The sequence below is a fragment of the Hyperolius riggenbachi genome, chromosome 10 (genome assembly GCF_040937935.1).
Source record: "Hyperolius riggenbachi isolate aHypRig1 chromosome 10, aHypRig1.pri, whole genome shotgun sequence".
NCBI classification, from domain to species: Eukaryota; Metazoa; Chordata; class Amphibia; order Anura; family Hyperoliidae; genus Hyperolius; species Hyperolius riggenbachi.
In genome coordinates, this window is record NC_090655.1 from 192,081,055 (window position 1) to 192,096,087 (window position 15,033).

Below are 15,033 nucleotides of genomic sequence, written 5' to 3' on the forward strand. Positions count from 1 at the left end.
TTTCAGGTTGAAGGGTGGTCTTGCCATCACCTTGATCTTTAGCTCCCTCCACATATTCTCAATTGGATTCAAGTCAGGACTCTGGCTGGGCCACTCCAAAACGTTAATGTTGTGTTCTGCTAATCATTTCTACACCACTTTTGCTGTGTGTTTTGATTCATTGTCATGCTGAAATGTCCACTGGTAAGGCCAAGTTTCTCTGCAGACTGCCTGATGATGTCATTAAGAATCATTATGTATTGCTTTTTTTCCCCACAATCCTTCAGGGCAAAGGTGAGACGTCGCTCCCCCCAGGAACAGGAACAGACAGCACTTCCCCTATAAAAAAGTCACATGGTTAGTCCACCCTCAGTGCTGTTTGTTCCTGCGTCCAGGCAGGTCGGCATCTCCCCTCTGGGTGAAGCCTGTGTGCTGGGCTGCAGGTGGATCCTTCTGGGTGGCTGAGACTGTGGTACTGAGGCAGTCTGGCCGTGCGCCCCAGGCTGGATCTTTTCTGGGGTTTGCCTACCTTTCTCTCCCGCTGCCAGGGAGAGCAAGTGTGGAAGGCGTGGGTTCCCCTTGGCGGCCTTGCGACAGAGGAGCAGGACGGAGGTAAGCCAGCGGCCATGTGCAGCGTCAGAATCAGAATCATTTATTTCGCCAAGCACGACTAGGTCGAACCCGGAATTGGTTTTGGCATGTACAGGGCTATGTGTGGGATAAAACATACAATATAATACAGTACAAAAAGAAAACAATACAGTAAACAATACAGATACAGCGATTAACCATACATGTTGACACAAGTTAGAGCTCAAGAAGTAAGGTGTAAGATGTGCGGCAGTGCAGTCATGTAAGATGTGCGGCAGTGCAGTCATGTCGTGTGCTACCGAATGCTACCTGAATGGGGCAGGTAAGAAGTTCGTAGAGTTCAAAGAGTTTACAGCTGAGGGAAAGAAGCTATTCCTGTGTCTTTCAGTCTTGGTGTAGATGGACCGGAATCTCCGGCCCAAGGGGAGCCGCTGGAAGAAGCGGAAGCCTGGGTGGGACGGGTCATTGACGATCCTCAGAGCTCTGGAGCAAAGTCTGGAGTTGTAGAGTTGGTCTAGTGCGGGGAGTGATTTCCCGATGATTTTTTCAGCTGATCTTATGACCCTCTGTAATTTGTGCCTGTCGCTGGCGGAGGCGCCAGCGTACCAGACAAGGATGGAGGAACAGAGGACAGATTCAATTGTGGCTGTGTAGAAGTTCGTGAGAAGCTCCCGGGCCATCCCGAACTTCTTCAGTTGCCGTAGGAAGAATAGCCTCTGCTGGGCTTTCCTCTGAGTGGAGGACGTGTTGGCTTTCCAAGTTAGGTCCTTGGAGATTGTAGTGCCTAGAAGGCGTGTGCAGGGCACCCTTTCCACTTCCGTACCATCAATGCAGATTGGAGGAGGGGTGGCAGCACGTTTTCTAAAGTCCACAATCATCTCTACTGTTTTTGCAGTATTGAGGACTAGGCCATTTTCCCTGCACCAGAGGCAGATTCTGTCAACCTGCTTGCGGTATTCTTGCTCATCATTTCCGGAGATGAGGCCCACTATTGTTGTATCATCAGCAAACTTGATGACTTTGACAGAGTCCCCCGTGGACCTGCAATTGTTGGTGTATAGGGAGAATAAGAATGGGGACAGAACACATCCTTGAGGGGCACCTGTATTGGTGGTCCTTGGCTGCGAGATGATAGTGTCCAGCTTGACGGCCTGGGATCTGTTGCTCAAGAAGTCTGTGATCCAATGGCGTAGGGTGGGGTGGACACCGAGGCCAACCAAGTTATCCTGGAGTATTTGGGGGGGAGCGCATTGCGGCCATTAGGACGCTTGGCTGCATCCGGATGCATAATTTCCGGTGGGTATGCCGAATGTAGCAATTTGTAGAGCTGGTTCATTACTCCTTCTGAACCTCCGGTCCGCCCCTCATCCAATTGCGGCAGGCCGGATATGTTTTAAAAGGGAGGCTGCGCAGGCCTGTTTGCACTGTTGCTCAGAGGGAGTTTGGTCCTGCGCTGGACATGAAAGTTTGGAGACATGTCAGACGCTGTGAGGATTGAGAGCAACCAGGCCGCCCAGAAGGTGAGATAATGGCTTCTCTTTCTGGGCTAAATGTGCTAAAGCTGTACAGAGTTACATGCCTTGTTGGTTTTGTTTGTTTGCAGGCCAAAACTGAGGCCGCTGCTAAATCTGCTGAGGCTGCTGCTGCAGATAAGCATAGGCTCCCTCCTAATTATAAGAGATGCCCTTTGTGCAATGTTAAGCTAATGTTGCCCTATGCAAAGACTCTGTCAGTTGTGCATAGAGAGGGTTATGAGGGAGGAGCCGGGTCACTTTGTTCAGAATACATTGAGATCCTTTAGAGAGGAGATTAATGCTTCATTGGAATCAATTAAGTCTTCATTATTGAATGCTAATCCATCTACTTCTCAGGTTGCTGTATCTGGAGTATCTGTGACTGAGGTTGATGTTAGGCTGAGTTTGCAGCTAGTTCTGAGGATTCAGACATTAGAGAAATAAAATCTGAGTCTGTTCCAAAGTTTAAATTCCGTATTGAGGATACGGAGGCGTTGATTGCTGCCATTAATTACTCTTTTGGAGTTGAGTAAGGATGTGGTAGCTAATTTGTCTATTCATGATCAATTATACAAAGCTAAAGGATCCACTAGATAAAAAAGTGGATGCTTATTTGAAGAGGTCTTTGGAGGCTAGTGTGGCTATGTTTAGGCTGGCTGTTGCCTCTACATGTGTGGTCAGAGCTTTGGAGCTGTGGGTTAATCAGCTCAGAGCTAATATACTGGCACCTGTTGAGCATTTGTTGAATTCTATTGCGATTCTCATTAAATCTGCTGCATATTTAGCTGATTCCTCGGCTGAGGCAATTAGGTTTACACCCACTGCTGAAATTAATGATCAGCTTTGGAAAGTACATCGAACAAAAAGAAAAAAAAAAATTTCCTAAAAAGAAAAAAGCTGTTGCAACTAAAGTTTTTTTGTGTGATCAAAGAGATGCCTCTAAAGATCAGAGAAAAGGCAGAAAGTGGACTTCTGACAAGTCCGGGAAAAGGGGCTTTAAATATAAAAAAACTCAGTCAAAATCCCAATGACTCGTGTAAGGCGGTGGGGGGAGGCTAATATGCTTCTCTCTCAGGTGGGCAAAAGGGGAAAAAAGCCCGTTTATTTGCCGAACAATAAAGTTTGGTTACCAAATAGTTTGCGCTCCATCCATCGTCAAGATTTGTGGTCTCAAAGGCCCCAGGAGATCCCACTCTGTTTCCAGAAATTTTGAGTATATTGCAAAACATGCTAAAACAGAATGTATTTTATCCTGTGCCGGATCAAACAATCCGAAACAGTCTGTATGCATGTTGGATTATTAGGGCTCTGTACAAATTAACAAGCTGACACATCATTGCATTCCAGCGGTGTGTAGCTGCTAAGGGTAACAATGGTTAATTTGCATATAGTCAGCAGTGATGCACTGAGAGACATCTCAAGCTCACTCCAACCTGAATTATTGCAAATTCTTTCTGTTTGAAGAAAGCAAACTTTTTTGCTTTTCTTAGCATTTTAGTAAGAGGGCTTTTAAGACCATTGCAGCCTCTTACACACTCTGAGTTCTGGGTCACCATGAGCTTGCTGGTTAGTCTGTATCCTGTGCCAGTAAAGGAACAAAAGCAAAGCTTCTGTTTCACTATTTTTGTAGTAAAAAGTCGTCGGGCAAGTTCCGCCTGATTCTGAACCTAAAAATACTTAACCTGTTATGAGACAGAAAAAGTTCGGATGGAATCCATTTTTTCAGTAAGGGAGCTACTGTTTCCAGGGGCCTTTATAGCATCTCTCGATCTAAGAGATGCATATTGGCATTCACCAAAAATCGCAAAAATTCCTAAAATTTGCAGTTGGAGTAAATAGGAGGGTAGAACACTACCAGTTTGTTAGCCTTTCTTTTGGGATCACTTCTGCCCCAAGAGTGTTCACAAAGATGCTGGGAGAAGCATTGATTCCGTTAAGACAGCAGTCGATTTTAATCATTCCGTGTTTAGACGACTTGCTTATTCTCGGAAGTTCAGCAGATCAACTGACAAACCATTTAAATCTGGTATCGGAACATCTCCGATCCCTAGGTTGGATTATCAACCTAGAGAAGTACTCTTTGATTCCAAGTCAGAAAACGCCTTTTCTAGGCATGCTAGTGCATTCATTAAAACAGAGGATTTTCTTTCCTCCGGAAAATATCCTAAAGATAAATTTGGCAGTGAAATCATTACAGAGGGAAGACAAGGTTTCCCTAAGGATGATTTTGTCTGTGCTGGGATTGATGTCATCCACAATGGTGGCAGTACCCTGGGCACTGGCGCACATCAGGAAGTTGCAGAGTTTCCTTCTAGGAAATTGGGACGGTCGTCCATAAACATAAGATTTCAAAGTCACAATTCCTCAAACTGTGGTGTTGTCTCTGCAGTGGTGGTTGGAGGAATCCAACCTTGTGAAAGGAAGGCTTTGGAAGGAGCCTGTAGACAAGGTAATTAGTACGGATGCAAGCGATTGGGGCTGGAGAGCTCGTATAGCTCACAGAGCCTTTCAAGGGAAGTGGACAGAACTGGAGTCTGAGGTCATCCAACTGGAGGGAATTAAGTAAAGCGGGCCTTATTTCAGGCGCGATCGATACTGTCACAGTCCAATGTTCTGATCCACTCTGACAATGTTACGGCAGTAGCGTTTTGTCAACAAACAGGGAGGCACGAGATCCCTGTTGTTGCAAGAAGTGGAGGAGATCTTGTCCTGGGCAGGAAAGAATGTGTTATCCTTGAGAGCTGTTCGTCTCGAGGAAAAACTCAATATAGAGGCAGACAAACTGAGCAGAAGCAGGATTCTGTCATCAGAGTGGTCTCTAAACAGAGAGAGGTGTTCCCAGACATCACAAAACGATGGGGAACACAGTCAATCGATCTGTTCACAACAGAAGACCATGGCCAGATTCAGAGTTTCTTCTCCCTCAATCCAAAAAAGCATATATTTGGGGGTGACTGCATTCATTCAGGAGTGGAACTTTCCACTTCGGTATGCATTTCCTCCTCTCAATTTGATTCCGGCAGTTATCAGCAAGAGGTTGTCAAAATCGGATGATTTTGATTGCACCTTAGGGGACCCTTGGAGACTTCCTTGCAGGCCAGATCTGCTGCTGCAAGGGTACCTGTGGCATCCACATCCAGGCAGATTGAATCTGTCAGTCTGGATCCTTACTCAAAAATTGGGAGTATCTGACAAGGCAGCCTCTACATTGATTGGTATCCGTAAAGAAGTTGCTAGGAAGATTTACTTGAAATACTGGAAAACTTTCCATCTTCGGCTGTCCGGCTTTAAGTTTGATAGCCTGTCAGTTCCAGCAGTCCTGGATTTTCTTCAGGAGGGTTGGGATAAAAATGTTTCTGTAAGTACGCTTAAAGTGCAGATTGCTGCTTTATCTGCTTTTTCAGTTATCCCCTTGTCTTCCTCTCCTTTTGATAGTGAGGTTTCTGAAGGCTTTTTCTAGGAAACTGCCAGTTTATAAACCATACGTTTCTCCTTGGGATTATCAGGGGTTTTAAAGGGACTGTCCAAAGGTTCCTTAGAGCCTCTTAAGGACAGTTCTTTTAGATATCTTACATTAAAAACAGTATTTTTTAGTAGTCATCACTACAGCCAGAAGGGTCATTGAGCTACAAGCTTTGTCTATGGAAAGTCCTTACTTTCAGGATACATTAGGGTTACAGACATATCCAGAGTTTTGTCCGAAGGTTATGTCTAGGTTTCACAGGTCGCATGATATTATTTTGCCTACTTTTTGTGTGAATCCAAAGTGTGGAAAAGAGAGGATTTTTCACTCATTAGATGTTAGAAGATGTGTTCTGGAATATTTGAACCGAACTGCAGATGTCAGGAATACAGATTCTTTGGTTTATTTTCAGGGAAAACTGTAGGTCAGAGAGCTTCTAAATCTACTATAGCTAATTGGATTAGGTTAGCTATTATAGAAGCTTACAGAGTTATGGGAAGTGAAGCTCCTGCCTCATTTAAATCGCTTTCTACTAGAGCTAGGGCAGCTTCTTGGGCTAATAATGCAGGGGCTTCGCCTGAGCAAATATGTAAGGCAGCAACGTGGTCAAGCTTTTCTACGTTCATCCGTCCTTACCGAATTGATGCAATGTCTGCACACGACCAAGCGTTTGGTAGAAAGGTTCTCCAAGCAGTGGTCCCACCCTGAGGTTGTATTACTTGTTAATTGTCTCACCTTTGCCCTGAAGGATTGTGGGGAAAAAGCAGAGTTAGTACCTGCTAACGATGTTTTCAACAATCCTTCAGGGCAACGATCCCACCCGGGTGTTAATTGTCTGTGTCTGATAGTTGCACGGTTATGGGTTAGTGGAATGTTCACCTGTCGGGTACTTGGCTAAACGCACTGAGGGTGGACTAACCATTTGACTTTTTTATAGGGGAAGTGCTGTCTGTTCCTGTTCCTGGGGGGAGCGACGTCTCACCTTTGCCCTGAAGGATTGTTGAAAACATCATTAGCAGGTACTAACTCTGCTTTTTATGGTGCAGTTTACTGTGATTAGGTTCCCTGGTCCATTGGCTGAAAAACGCCCCCAAAGCATTAAGTTTACCACCACCATGTTTGACAGTGGGGATGGTGTTCTTTGGGTTGAAGGCTTCTCCTTTCTTACACCAAATGAAGTAAGCATCATTGTCACCAAACAATTCAATTTGTGTTTCATTTGACCATAACACAGAAGCCCAAAAGTCTTCTTTTTTGTCCAGATGGGCATTTGCAAAGGCCAAGCGAGCTTTTGTGTGCCTTATCTGGAGAAGTTATGTCCTCCTTGGTCTACATCCATGGAACCCAGCAGTGTGCAGTGTCCATTGGATTGTCTGCCTTGAGACATTGCCACCAGCAGAGCCCATATTCACCAGGATGGCCTTGGTGGTGATACTTGGATTCTTTTTCACCTCTCTCACTATCCTCCTGGCCAGCACACGTGTCACTTTTGGCTTCCAACCACGTCCTCTGAGATTTTCCAAAGTGCGGAACATCTTGTATTTTTTAATAATACTTTGCTCTGTAGCCATTAGAACTTGAAAACATTTAGAAATGGCCTTGTAGCCCTTTCCTGACTTGTGAGCTGCCACAACGCGCAGCCGCAGGTCCTCACCGAGCTCCTTTGTCTTAGCCATGACTATTCACAATCCATCTGCAGAGAGCTGCTGTTGTTCACCTGTTAAGTTGATTAAAACAGCGGTTCCCAACTAATCAAGGTAATTAGGATGCTTTAGAACAGCTTGGACTATTTGGAATGCAATAGAACTCTGGATTTTCCCACAGACTGTGTCAGTTTGAGAAGGGTATGAATACTTTTGGACTGGGCACTTTTTGCTCATATGTAAATAAAAGCTAAGAAATATATATATTTTTTTTCTACAATAATGCCTCTTGTACATAGTCTTATTATTTTTTGGGAGACACCTGTGTCATTTCCCATCAAAAATTACTTGCTGGTTGAATAAAAGTAACTTTAAGTCAACATTTGCTAAGGGTATGAATAATTATGGGCAGCAATGTACGTGTTTAGATTTTGCAGCCTCACTGCAATTTGCTTACCAGACACAGAATATATAGAAATATATTTCTGTCTGAGTGAAGCAGTGCAGTAACCCCAATGTTTCATGTCAATGATTTCACCGAAGTAGTCCTTTTTTTAAAGTTTTGTTGAATTTTTCACTTTTGATGGTTTCTTTTGTATTTTTAGGAAAAAAGCGACGTCTGACTATAATAGAATGCGGCTCTGACATCAACACCATGATAGATCTGGCTAAAGTTGCAGACCTGGTAAAAACAAAATTGTTTTGTCTTTGGAAGCAATAAAATATGTGACGCTTGTCGTTTTCCCCATTTCTCAGCGACCCTGATAAATACACGTCCATTCAAATTGGAAAGTATTTGGTGTTACTAGGCCCGTCCTGCATTAGGTCATCCATCCGATTTGGATGGAAGAGCAAGGAGGAAACTGGTCAGAGAGGCTAACAAAAGACCAATTTATGGCAAAGAGTGAGTAAAAGAAAAAAGGAAAGGGTCAAAAACGAGTGTTGGTGTTCCAATTGCGTAAACCCGAATTGTCACGATTGCCGCTATTCAACACCGAAGAAACGCCTTGCGTGTCACTTTACGTTTAATGTGACTCTGACGCTTCCCCTTTTGAAATCTGAAGGAAAAAGTATCGGAATCACATGACACACAAGACAGTGACGTCATCCTGACCTTTTTGCTTGTTTGGTGCTGAGCATTGGCGAGTATGCAGGTGTTCTGAATTGGAGCACCAACACTACAAAATACCATAAAATACCAGAAGCAACCTGTTGCTCTCTTCCAGAAAGTTTTCAGTGGGACACATTCATTGAAACACAAAGCAAAATTGAGCAAACAGTGTATGAAGGTGGTAAAGGTGGGTTTCCTTGTCCTAGTCAGAGCTCAGACTTGAACTCTATTGAAAATCTGTGGATTGTAATCCACCAATAGTCACTATCGAGTTTTACTGAGCTTGAACAGTTCTGTATAGAGAAGTTGACAAATATTTCACAGTCTAGATCTGCAAAGTTGGTAGAGAAGTATCCCAACAAACTCCAGACTATAATAACAACAAAACATTTGTAAAGCGCTTTTCTTCCAGAGGACCCAAAGTGCATAATTAAAGCAAAACCTTCTTCCGCAAACCACTGATGTGGGGTTTTGGTTTTGTGGGGACTTTTAATACCTGACAGAGATGTATACTGGGTATCTGTAAACGTTGTCCCTTCTCTCTATAAATAGGTCCTGATGCTGATTGATGCTAGTTTTGGATTTGAGATGGAGACATTTGAGTTCCTCAACATTTGCCAAGTCCATGGTTTTCCTAAAATAATGGGGGTCCTCACTCATCTGGATTCCTTCAAGAACAACAAGCAATTGCGCAAGGTCAAGAAAAGGCTTAAGCACAGATTCTGGACTGAAGTGTATCAGGTACTTCTAGTTCTTATTGGAAGACTCCCGGATGTGTCAAGTAATCTTCCTAGTTATCAGTTACTTCTCCCCTTGCTTATTATTCTCTTTGGATTATTGCCAAGACAGCATTAGTCACTCTTGTAATCCTTTCAAGACTTGAGTTTAACTAAGAAATACTCATTGGCCTCAATTCCCAAAGCATTACCTAGATGTGGTAATGCAGAAAACAGAGTTTTAAAATATGTTTGGTAAAATCAATTCATTAAGTCTTTCACCTCATGGAAAAGTAAAATTACCGACCAGTGAGGTAAATTACCGACTTGTATGGTTACCGTAATAACTAAAATGTCAGTAAATGTCAATTTAAAATGTCAAAAATTAGAGCATTTAGTAAAGCAATCAAAGTATTTGCTATTTAAGACCTGCTTGCAGCAGGTGGTAACTGACGAACAGGCATTCGGAAATGTTAAGGAAAAAAAATCGACCGAACATGCCTTTATGAATTGAAACCAATGTAATGATTTCATATACCGCCAAAATACTTCTTAAGATGCCCATACACTTGTCGATTTTCCATTCAATTCCCTGCAGATTTAATTGCTGTGCAGGGAATCTATTCCCCTAAATGTCTTGTGGTCGATTGTGACAAAAAAAATATATGTATCGACAGTAGCGATCGGACAAGATGGAGGATCTAGGTTGATTTGGGGTGGGAGCACTGCTAGATTGATGACCCATAGCATTGCAATGCATTGAACAGTGCAACGCAGTGATTTGATCAATTTTAATATATTCCCTGCTGGAATCTTGAAAATGAATGTGCAGTGTGTGTTAATGATCGATTTCTTCCTGAATCCGTTCCTTTCAGCAATTGGGTGGCAATCTATATGTTTTTATGGCCAGATTTACTGCAGTTGTTTGATATATTTTCCCACTGCTTTTAATCTGCTCAGGAAGATATCTTAAACAGTTTTTTACGCTTAGTACACACAATGCATTTTTCGGTCATATTGATGGTCAAATCGATTGATTTCTGGCAGGTCCAATCTGATTCCTGATAACTCCTATACAAAATCGATGAAATAAACGATCGAGAATCAGATCGGACCTGTAGGAAATAATCGTTAAGACCGCCAATCTGATGGAATATTGCATTGTGTGTATTAATCATTAGCTCCTTCAAGTTTATCTGAACTGCCAGAAGATACTTTTTTACTCCTGCTGTGGTAAACATGATGAGCAAATTTCCACAGTGTCCAACGCGGTCATTGGACTGTGTTTAAAGCAATCCCAAGCCAAAGCTCAAGATCAAAATCAGATGTTCTCCTCAGGATACTATTGAGGCTTCCCTCACTTCTCGATGTCCCCCGTCACTGTGTGCGGTTCACCTTGAGATCGGGGCCGCGCTTCCTCCCGTCTTGCAGATGTGGCCATGCAGTAGAAACATGAGCATGGTCGTGCTTGCCGGGTAACATGGAGCCTGTGGGTCCAGCTTACTGCAGATGCATGTGTGGGCTCGTCTACTGCATGGCCAAGATACAGGGAGAAGAGCTGCGCGGCCACAATGTGCATAGTGACAATGCCTTCCCTCAGCGACGGAACCTTTAGAATACAGTGAATAGGAACCTGAGGCTGAGGCTTCAATCTCTTTAGGTAAGTAATAAGCGGTTAAACAAAATTATAAAGTTAGTTACTTACCAATCTAGAGAAAAGCCTCTGGATGCCCCAAAGGCTTCCCCAATGTCTATGACCCCTCCATTGCCTGCTGGACTTTTTTCCTGGACACGCTCCCCTCCGTGTTCAATCGTGGCTGCATTGCGCAGGCGCCAGTAGGGTTTGCACCCACGCAGTAGCATGGAGCTGCCTGTGCACGGTCATACATGAGTGGCTCCAAGCTACTGAGCAGGCTGTGCTTTGCACCTGTGCAGTGTGGGAGCATGGTCACAAGCAGTATTTGATGTTATTGTTGAATATTCTAAAAGAGGGTCCCAGCTCAACAATGTAGGGGTGTAGGAAGATCGGGAAAGCCTATGGACCAAGCAGAGGCTTCCCCCTACTTGGGTAAGTAACTCCTTTTTTTTCCAATTGCTTCAGGTACACATTAAATGTTTTTGTCTTGTTTCTATTCAGTGCCCACAACGATGACAATTCTCCTTTAATAGTAATTCTAAAGGCCAAAGTTTGAGTGTGATTGTTTTGATCTATTGTGTGGTCTGCTTACTTGTATGCAAAGTGCCAGCTCTGGCCTGGTGCACACCAAGAGCGCTTCTGAGCGCTTTTCAGAACGCTTTAAAAAGCTCTTGCTTAATGGTTTTCTATGAGTTGGATCACACCAGAGCGATGTGATTTTTAGAGAAACGCAAAAATTGTAGTAGTTTTTGGTGTTTCTGATCAACATGATGATTGAAATACAGAAATGCAATGTTGGTTCTTGGTGATGTCATTTGCGGTGCAGTTTATGGCCAGCTTTATTGGTGAATGTGTGAGGAAATAACATAACATAATATCTATAACCTGATGAATTCTTTCTTTTAGGGTGCCAAGCTTTTCTACCTCTCTGGCATGGTGTATGCAGAGTATCAAAAACAAGAAATCCGTAATCTGGGCAGATTCATCTCCGTTATGAAGTTTCGCCCGTTGATCTGGCAGACATCGCATCCATATGTTCTTGCAGACAGGTGAGATCTTGTTTTTTTTTTTTTTTTTTTCCCTCAAAGCCTTTGAAGTCATTATGATCTGCATGAGAGGCCTTATTAGTGGTAGGTACAACAATTAAAGAAATGCACAGGAAAGACCATGTCATAGATTTTACAGCCCCACTCCGGGCTCAGATATTTTCCTAAAGCTGTACAGGTTCTCACTTGCAGAGCTTGTTTCTTTCATTTCTTCCTGAACTCCTTGATCAGCTGATGTCAAATTAATGACTTCAAAATACCTGGTTAGGAGCCCAGACACAGGCCACTTCCTGCTCCACAGAGCAGTATTGCTACAGGTGACAATCATCTTAGAGAGATTCAGCTTGTGCTTGCCCTCTTGCAGTTTGAACAGTGGGCTGATGCAATTCAATCTACAGCCCCGTCTGAAAACTCGCCACTTCTGATAACATGATCTTAAAAAACAGAAATTTTAGCTACAGATTCATCATTTAACACACATGGGTAACGTTTAAGCACTCTGATTGGTAGACTATTACATGAAATTCTTAGAACAGTACCTGGATATGAGTTTTAAAGGAACTCAGAAATAGGGAGGCTGCCATTAGTGACCCCCTTTTAAAAATGTTGCTTGTTTGTTGTAATGAAGATTGTTTATCTTTGATATTATCAAATTATGTGACCTTGAATATAAATGCAGTCTGAGCTAAATAGTTGGCCTGAATCTGAGTTAATTAAAAATTAAGGGCAGGTTCACATAAATATTTACCACTAAACATGCTCATCGCTAAATCGCTACCTATTCAAGTGAATGGCCAGCATCTGTATTGTCGTTTGCGCAAAAGCCGTGTTCTGATCCCAATTTTTCTTGTCATTTCAAGCGATCCTGGTAGCAACGTGCTCCTTCTAGGGTTGCTTATCGCTGTTTCTCTGTGTCCCGCAGTGGTGGTGAAAAAAGCCTGAAGCTACCAGAAGCTATCAAATGCTAACAAATGGTTGCAGAAAAGCATTTGATAGACACGTCGGCAGAAGCTTGCCATGAAGTCTGATCAGTTATGGCAGTTCAATGCGGGAGAGTCTCGGTTCGCAGTTAAGCCCATTAACAGGACCCCAGGAGAGTGGGAGCAGTGTTGAGGGCACAGAGCTGAGGATTGTTTCTGCATAATTTGGCATAGCCACAATTCAGAAGGCGGGACTAAATTCATTGTGGGCAGCTGCAGATGGTGCATGCTCCGTGCCAGACATAATTTACGAAAACATGCTTAATGTAGCACTTTTCTGACCAGTGAAAAGGTGGTGGAGCCTTGGAACCCAGCAGAGCTCAACAATTGCATCACAAATCACCCTTCTCCTCTGTGAAACCTCCTGGCAATTTGTGATGGTTTGTTGAGACTGCAGGTTAGTTGAGTTCCAGATAACCAGGACTACTGTAATGAAGTATACCTGACATTTTTATAAGAGAATTAGCAGCATCTTGAGGCATGACCCAGACATCATGCTTTTCTGCTTTGTCTTACTTCTTGGGCACCTAAGACGCACAGCTTTTTGAATTTTACCTAATATTGCAGTATATAAATCTGTTGCAGTGCATATAAAGAAAGCAGAGCTACTTATTTGTCTCTAAAAACTGTGCATGAACTATTTGTGATAGCTGAGAATGTAAATGTATTTTGCGTAAGAAAATAATAATTTAAAGACATGAAGTTTTTCTCTGTTTTGGTTATACTTAATTTTTTACTATTTATTTATTATGCACTCTGTCTTGTTTAATTCTTAGAATGGAAGATTTAACGAATCCAGAAGATATGAGAGTTAATCCTAAGTGTGATCGGAAGGTATCTCTGTATGGGTACCTGCGGGGGGCCTATCTGAAGAATAAAAGCCAAGTTCACATACCAGGTTATATTTTGCTTCATATTGCAAATCGTGTTTCAATATTGCTTTTTTAAATGTTTGTCATATTATGTATAAGGGAGATAGGTTGGAGATGTGGGTGCTCAAAGCTCGGCTGCATTATTGTATTAACACAAATATGTGGCCAGGAGAAGTGGATTGAGCAAAAAGTGGCACAAAAGTGTGATCGTTTGGGCGGGTAAGTAGGAAGGACAATGCTGTCGCTTCACAAGTGATACGCTAGGATGGTTTACTGGCTGAGCAGCAAAAAGAGGTTGGAGGCTGCCATAATACAAGCTAGATTCTCGAAAGAGGCAGTTGTTATTGGTTACCTTGGTCGAGTTTCATCTAACGTGTACGGAGCTTGAGACTTTGGGCTCTATTCACAAAGCTTTTTCCTCCGTTTTTCACCTTATCTATGTTTCTTTTTTAAGCTTCCATACACCAAAAATATAATATAATTAAGGTAAGAAACGTACTATTGAAATGAAGTAAATCAGGAACAACTTACTTTGAGTGATTATTTTGCTTGTAAATGTGCTGAAAGTTTATTTTTATCAAATAGGTGATAAATAAGTCATGTTTGAGAAGTTTTGTGAATAGATCCCTTTGCCTGTAACTCCTGCAGGTATCTAAGGCCTATGACACACTCAATGTGATTGTTGCTTGTGTGGTATCATAAAGGGGTACTTAATACTCATCAACATAGTGTCAGTATATAGAGAGAGCATTGCTGCTCCATCGCTGGCTGAAACACTGCTGATATTCAGCTGTCAGCAATGGCACAATACACTGTTCTGCTGCTCATAGGCTTTACCATGCCTTCTGCTGTGTGACCTGGGCCACAGAGCCTTTACAGAACAAGCCAATTAGTTTGTGAATGATCTCACATTTTACAAGTCCCATTCCATCTATACTTCCCTCGTCAGCTATCCATTTCTTAATTAAGCCATACCGACCCAGATAAAAGGGGTCATTACAGCCTAATCAGGTCATTTCAGCACAATAGGTGAAGCTATTAACCTCAGTGTAAATTTGCAGCTATGGTGCACTTGGCGCTTTGGTAGGGCACTGGAGTTTGGTTATTATTATTAGCCAAGCTCTGGATATCTGCTTCTGTTGGGTGCTAGTGAACTGGGTAAATTCTCCAGGTTAAGTTATTATCAGTTGAGCTCTGGGTATCGGTTTTGGGTGGCTGGCTAACAGCGCTGCAGTTTGACTGGGGAGTTTAGCTAGTGTTAGGGATCATGTAAGTCTGTAGTTACTCTACATTACTGATATTCAAATCGTTGGCAACACCAGGTGTCCCAATGAAGAGACGTCTGATGTAACTGTACTCCATTTCTGCTCCTTACCTTTTATTTTTAATCATATTTCATTTCAAAAGATTTTACAGTTAAACAACTCACAAATCAACATGTCTCATCTCACTGTTCCATTCACAAAATAGGACTTCTGTACG

The 15,033-nt window shown here is 42.7% G+C and overlaps 1 protein-coding gene across 2 annotated transcripts in view; it reads left to right on the forward strand.

Annotated features, from left to right (window-relative positions):
- Positions 1-15,033, forward strand: part of LOC137534108 (ribosome biogenesis protein BMS1 homolog) — a 67,814-nt gene that overhangs the window by 17,848 nt on the left and 34,933 nt on the right. Inside the window, exons 1-6 of one of the 2 annotated variants that reach the window (XM_068255473.1) lie at positions 6,085-6,256; positions 6,485-6,566; positions 7,796-7,875; positions 8,854-9,042; positions 11,560-11,702; positions 13,456-13,577. In XM_068255473.1, coding sequence (XP_068111574.1) covers positions 6,110-6,256; positions 6,485-6,566; positions 7,796-7,875; positions 8,854-9,042; positions 11,560-11,702; positions 13,456-13,577 — 763 coding nt within the window. In that variant the 5' untranslated portion in view covers positions 6,085-6,109. Of the gene's footprint in view, positions 1-6,084; positions 6,257-6,484; positions 6,567-7,795; positions 7,876-8,853; positions 9,043-11,559; positions 11,703-13,455; positions 13,578-15,033 lie in introns of those variants that run through there. The other variant, XM_068255472.1, reaches the window with a different exon arrangement.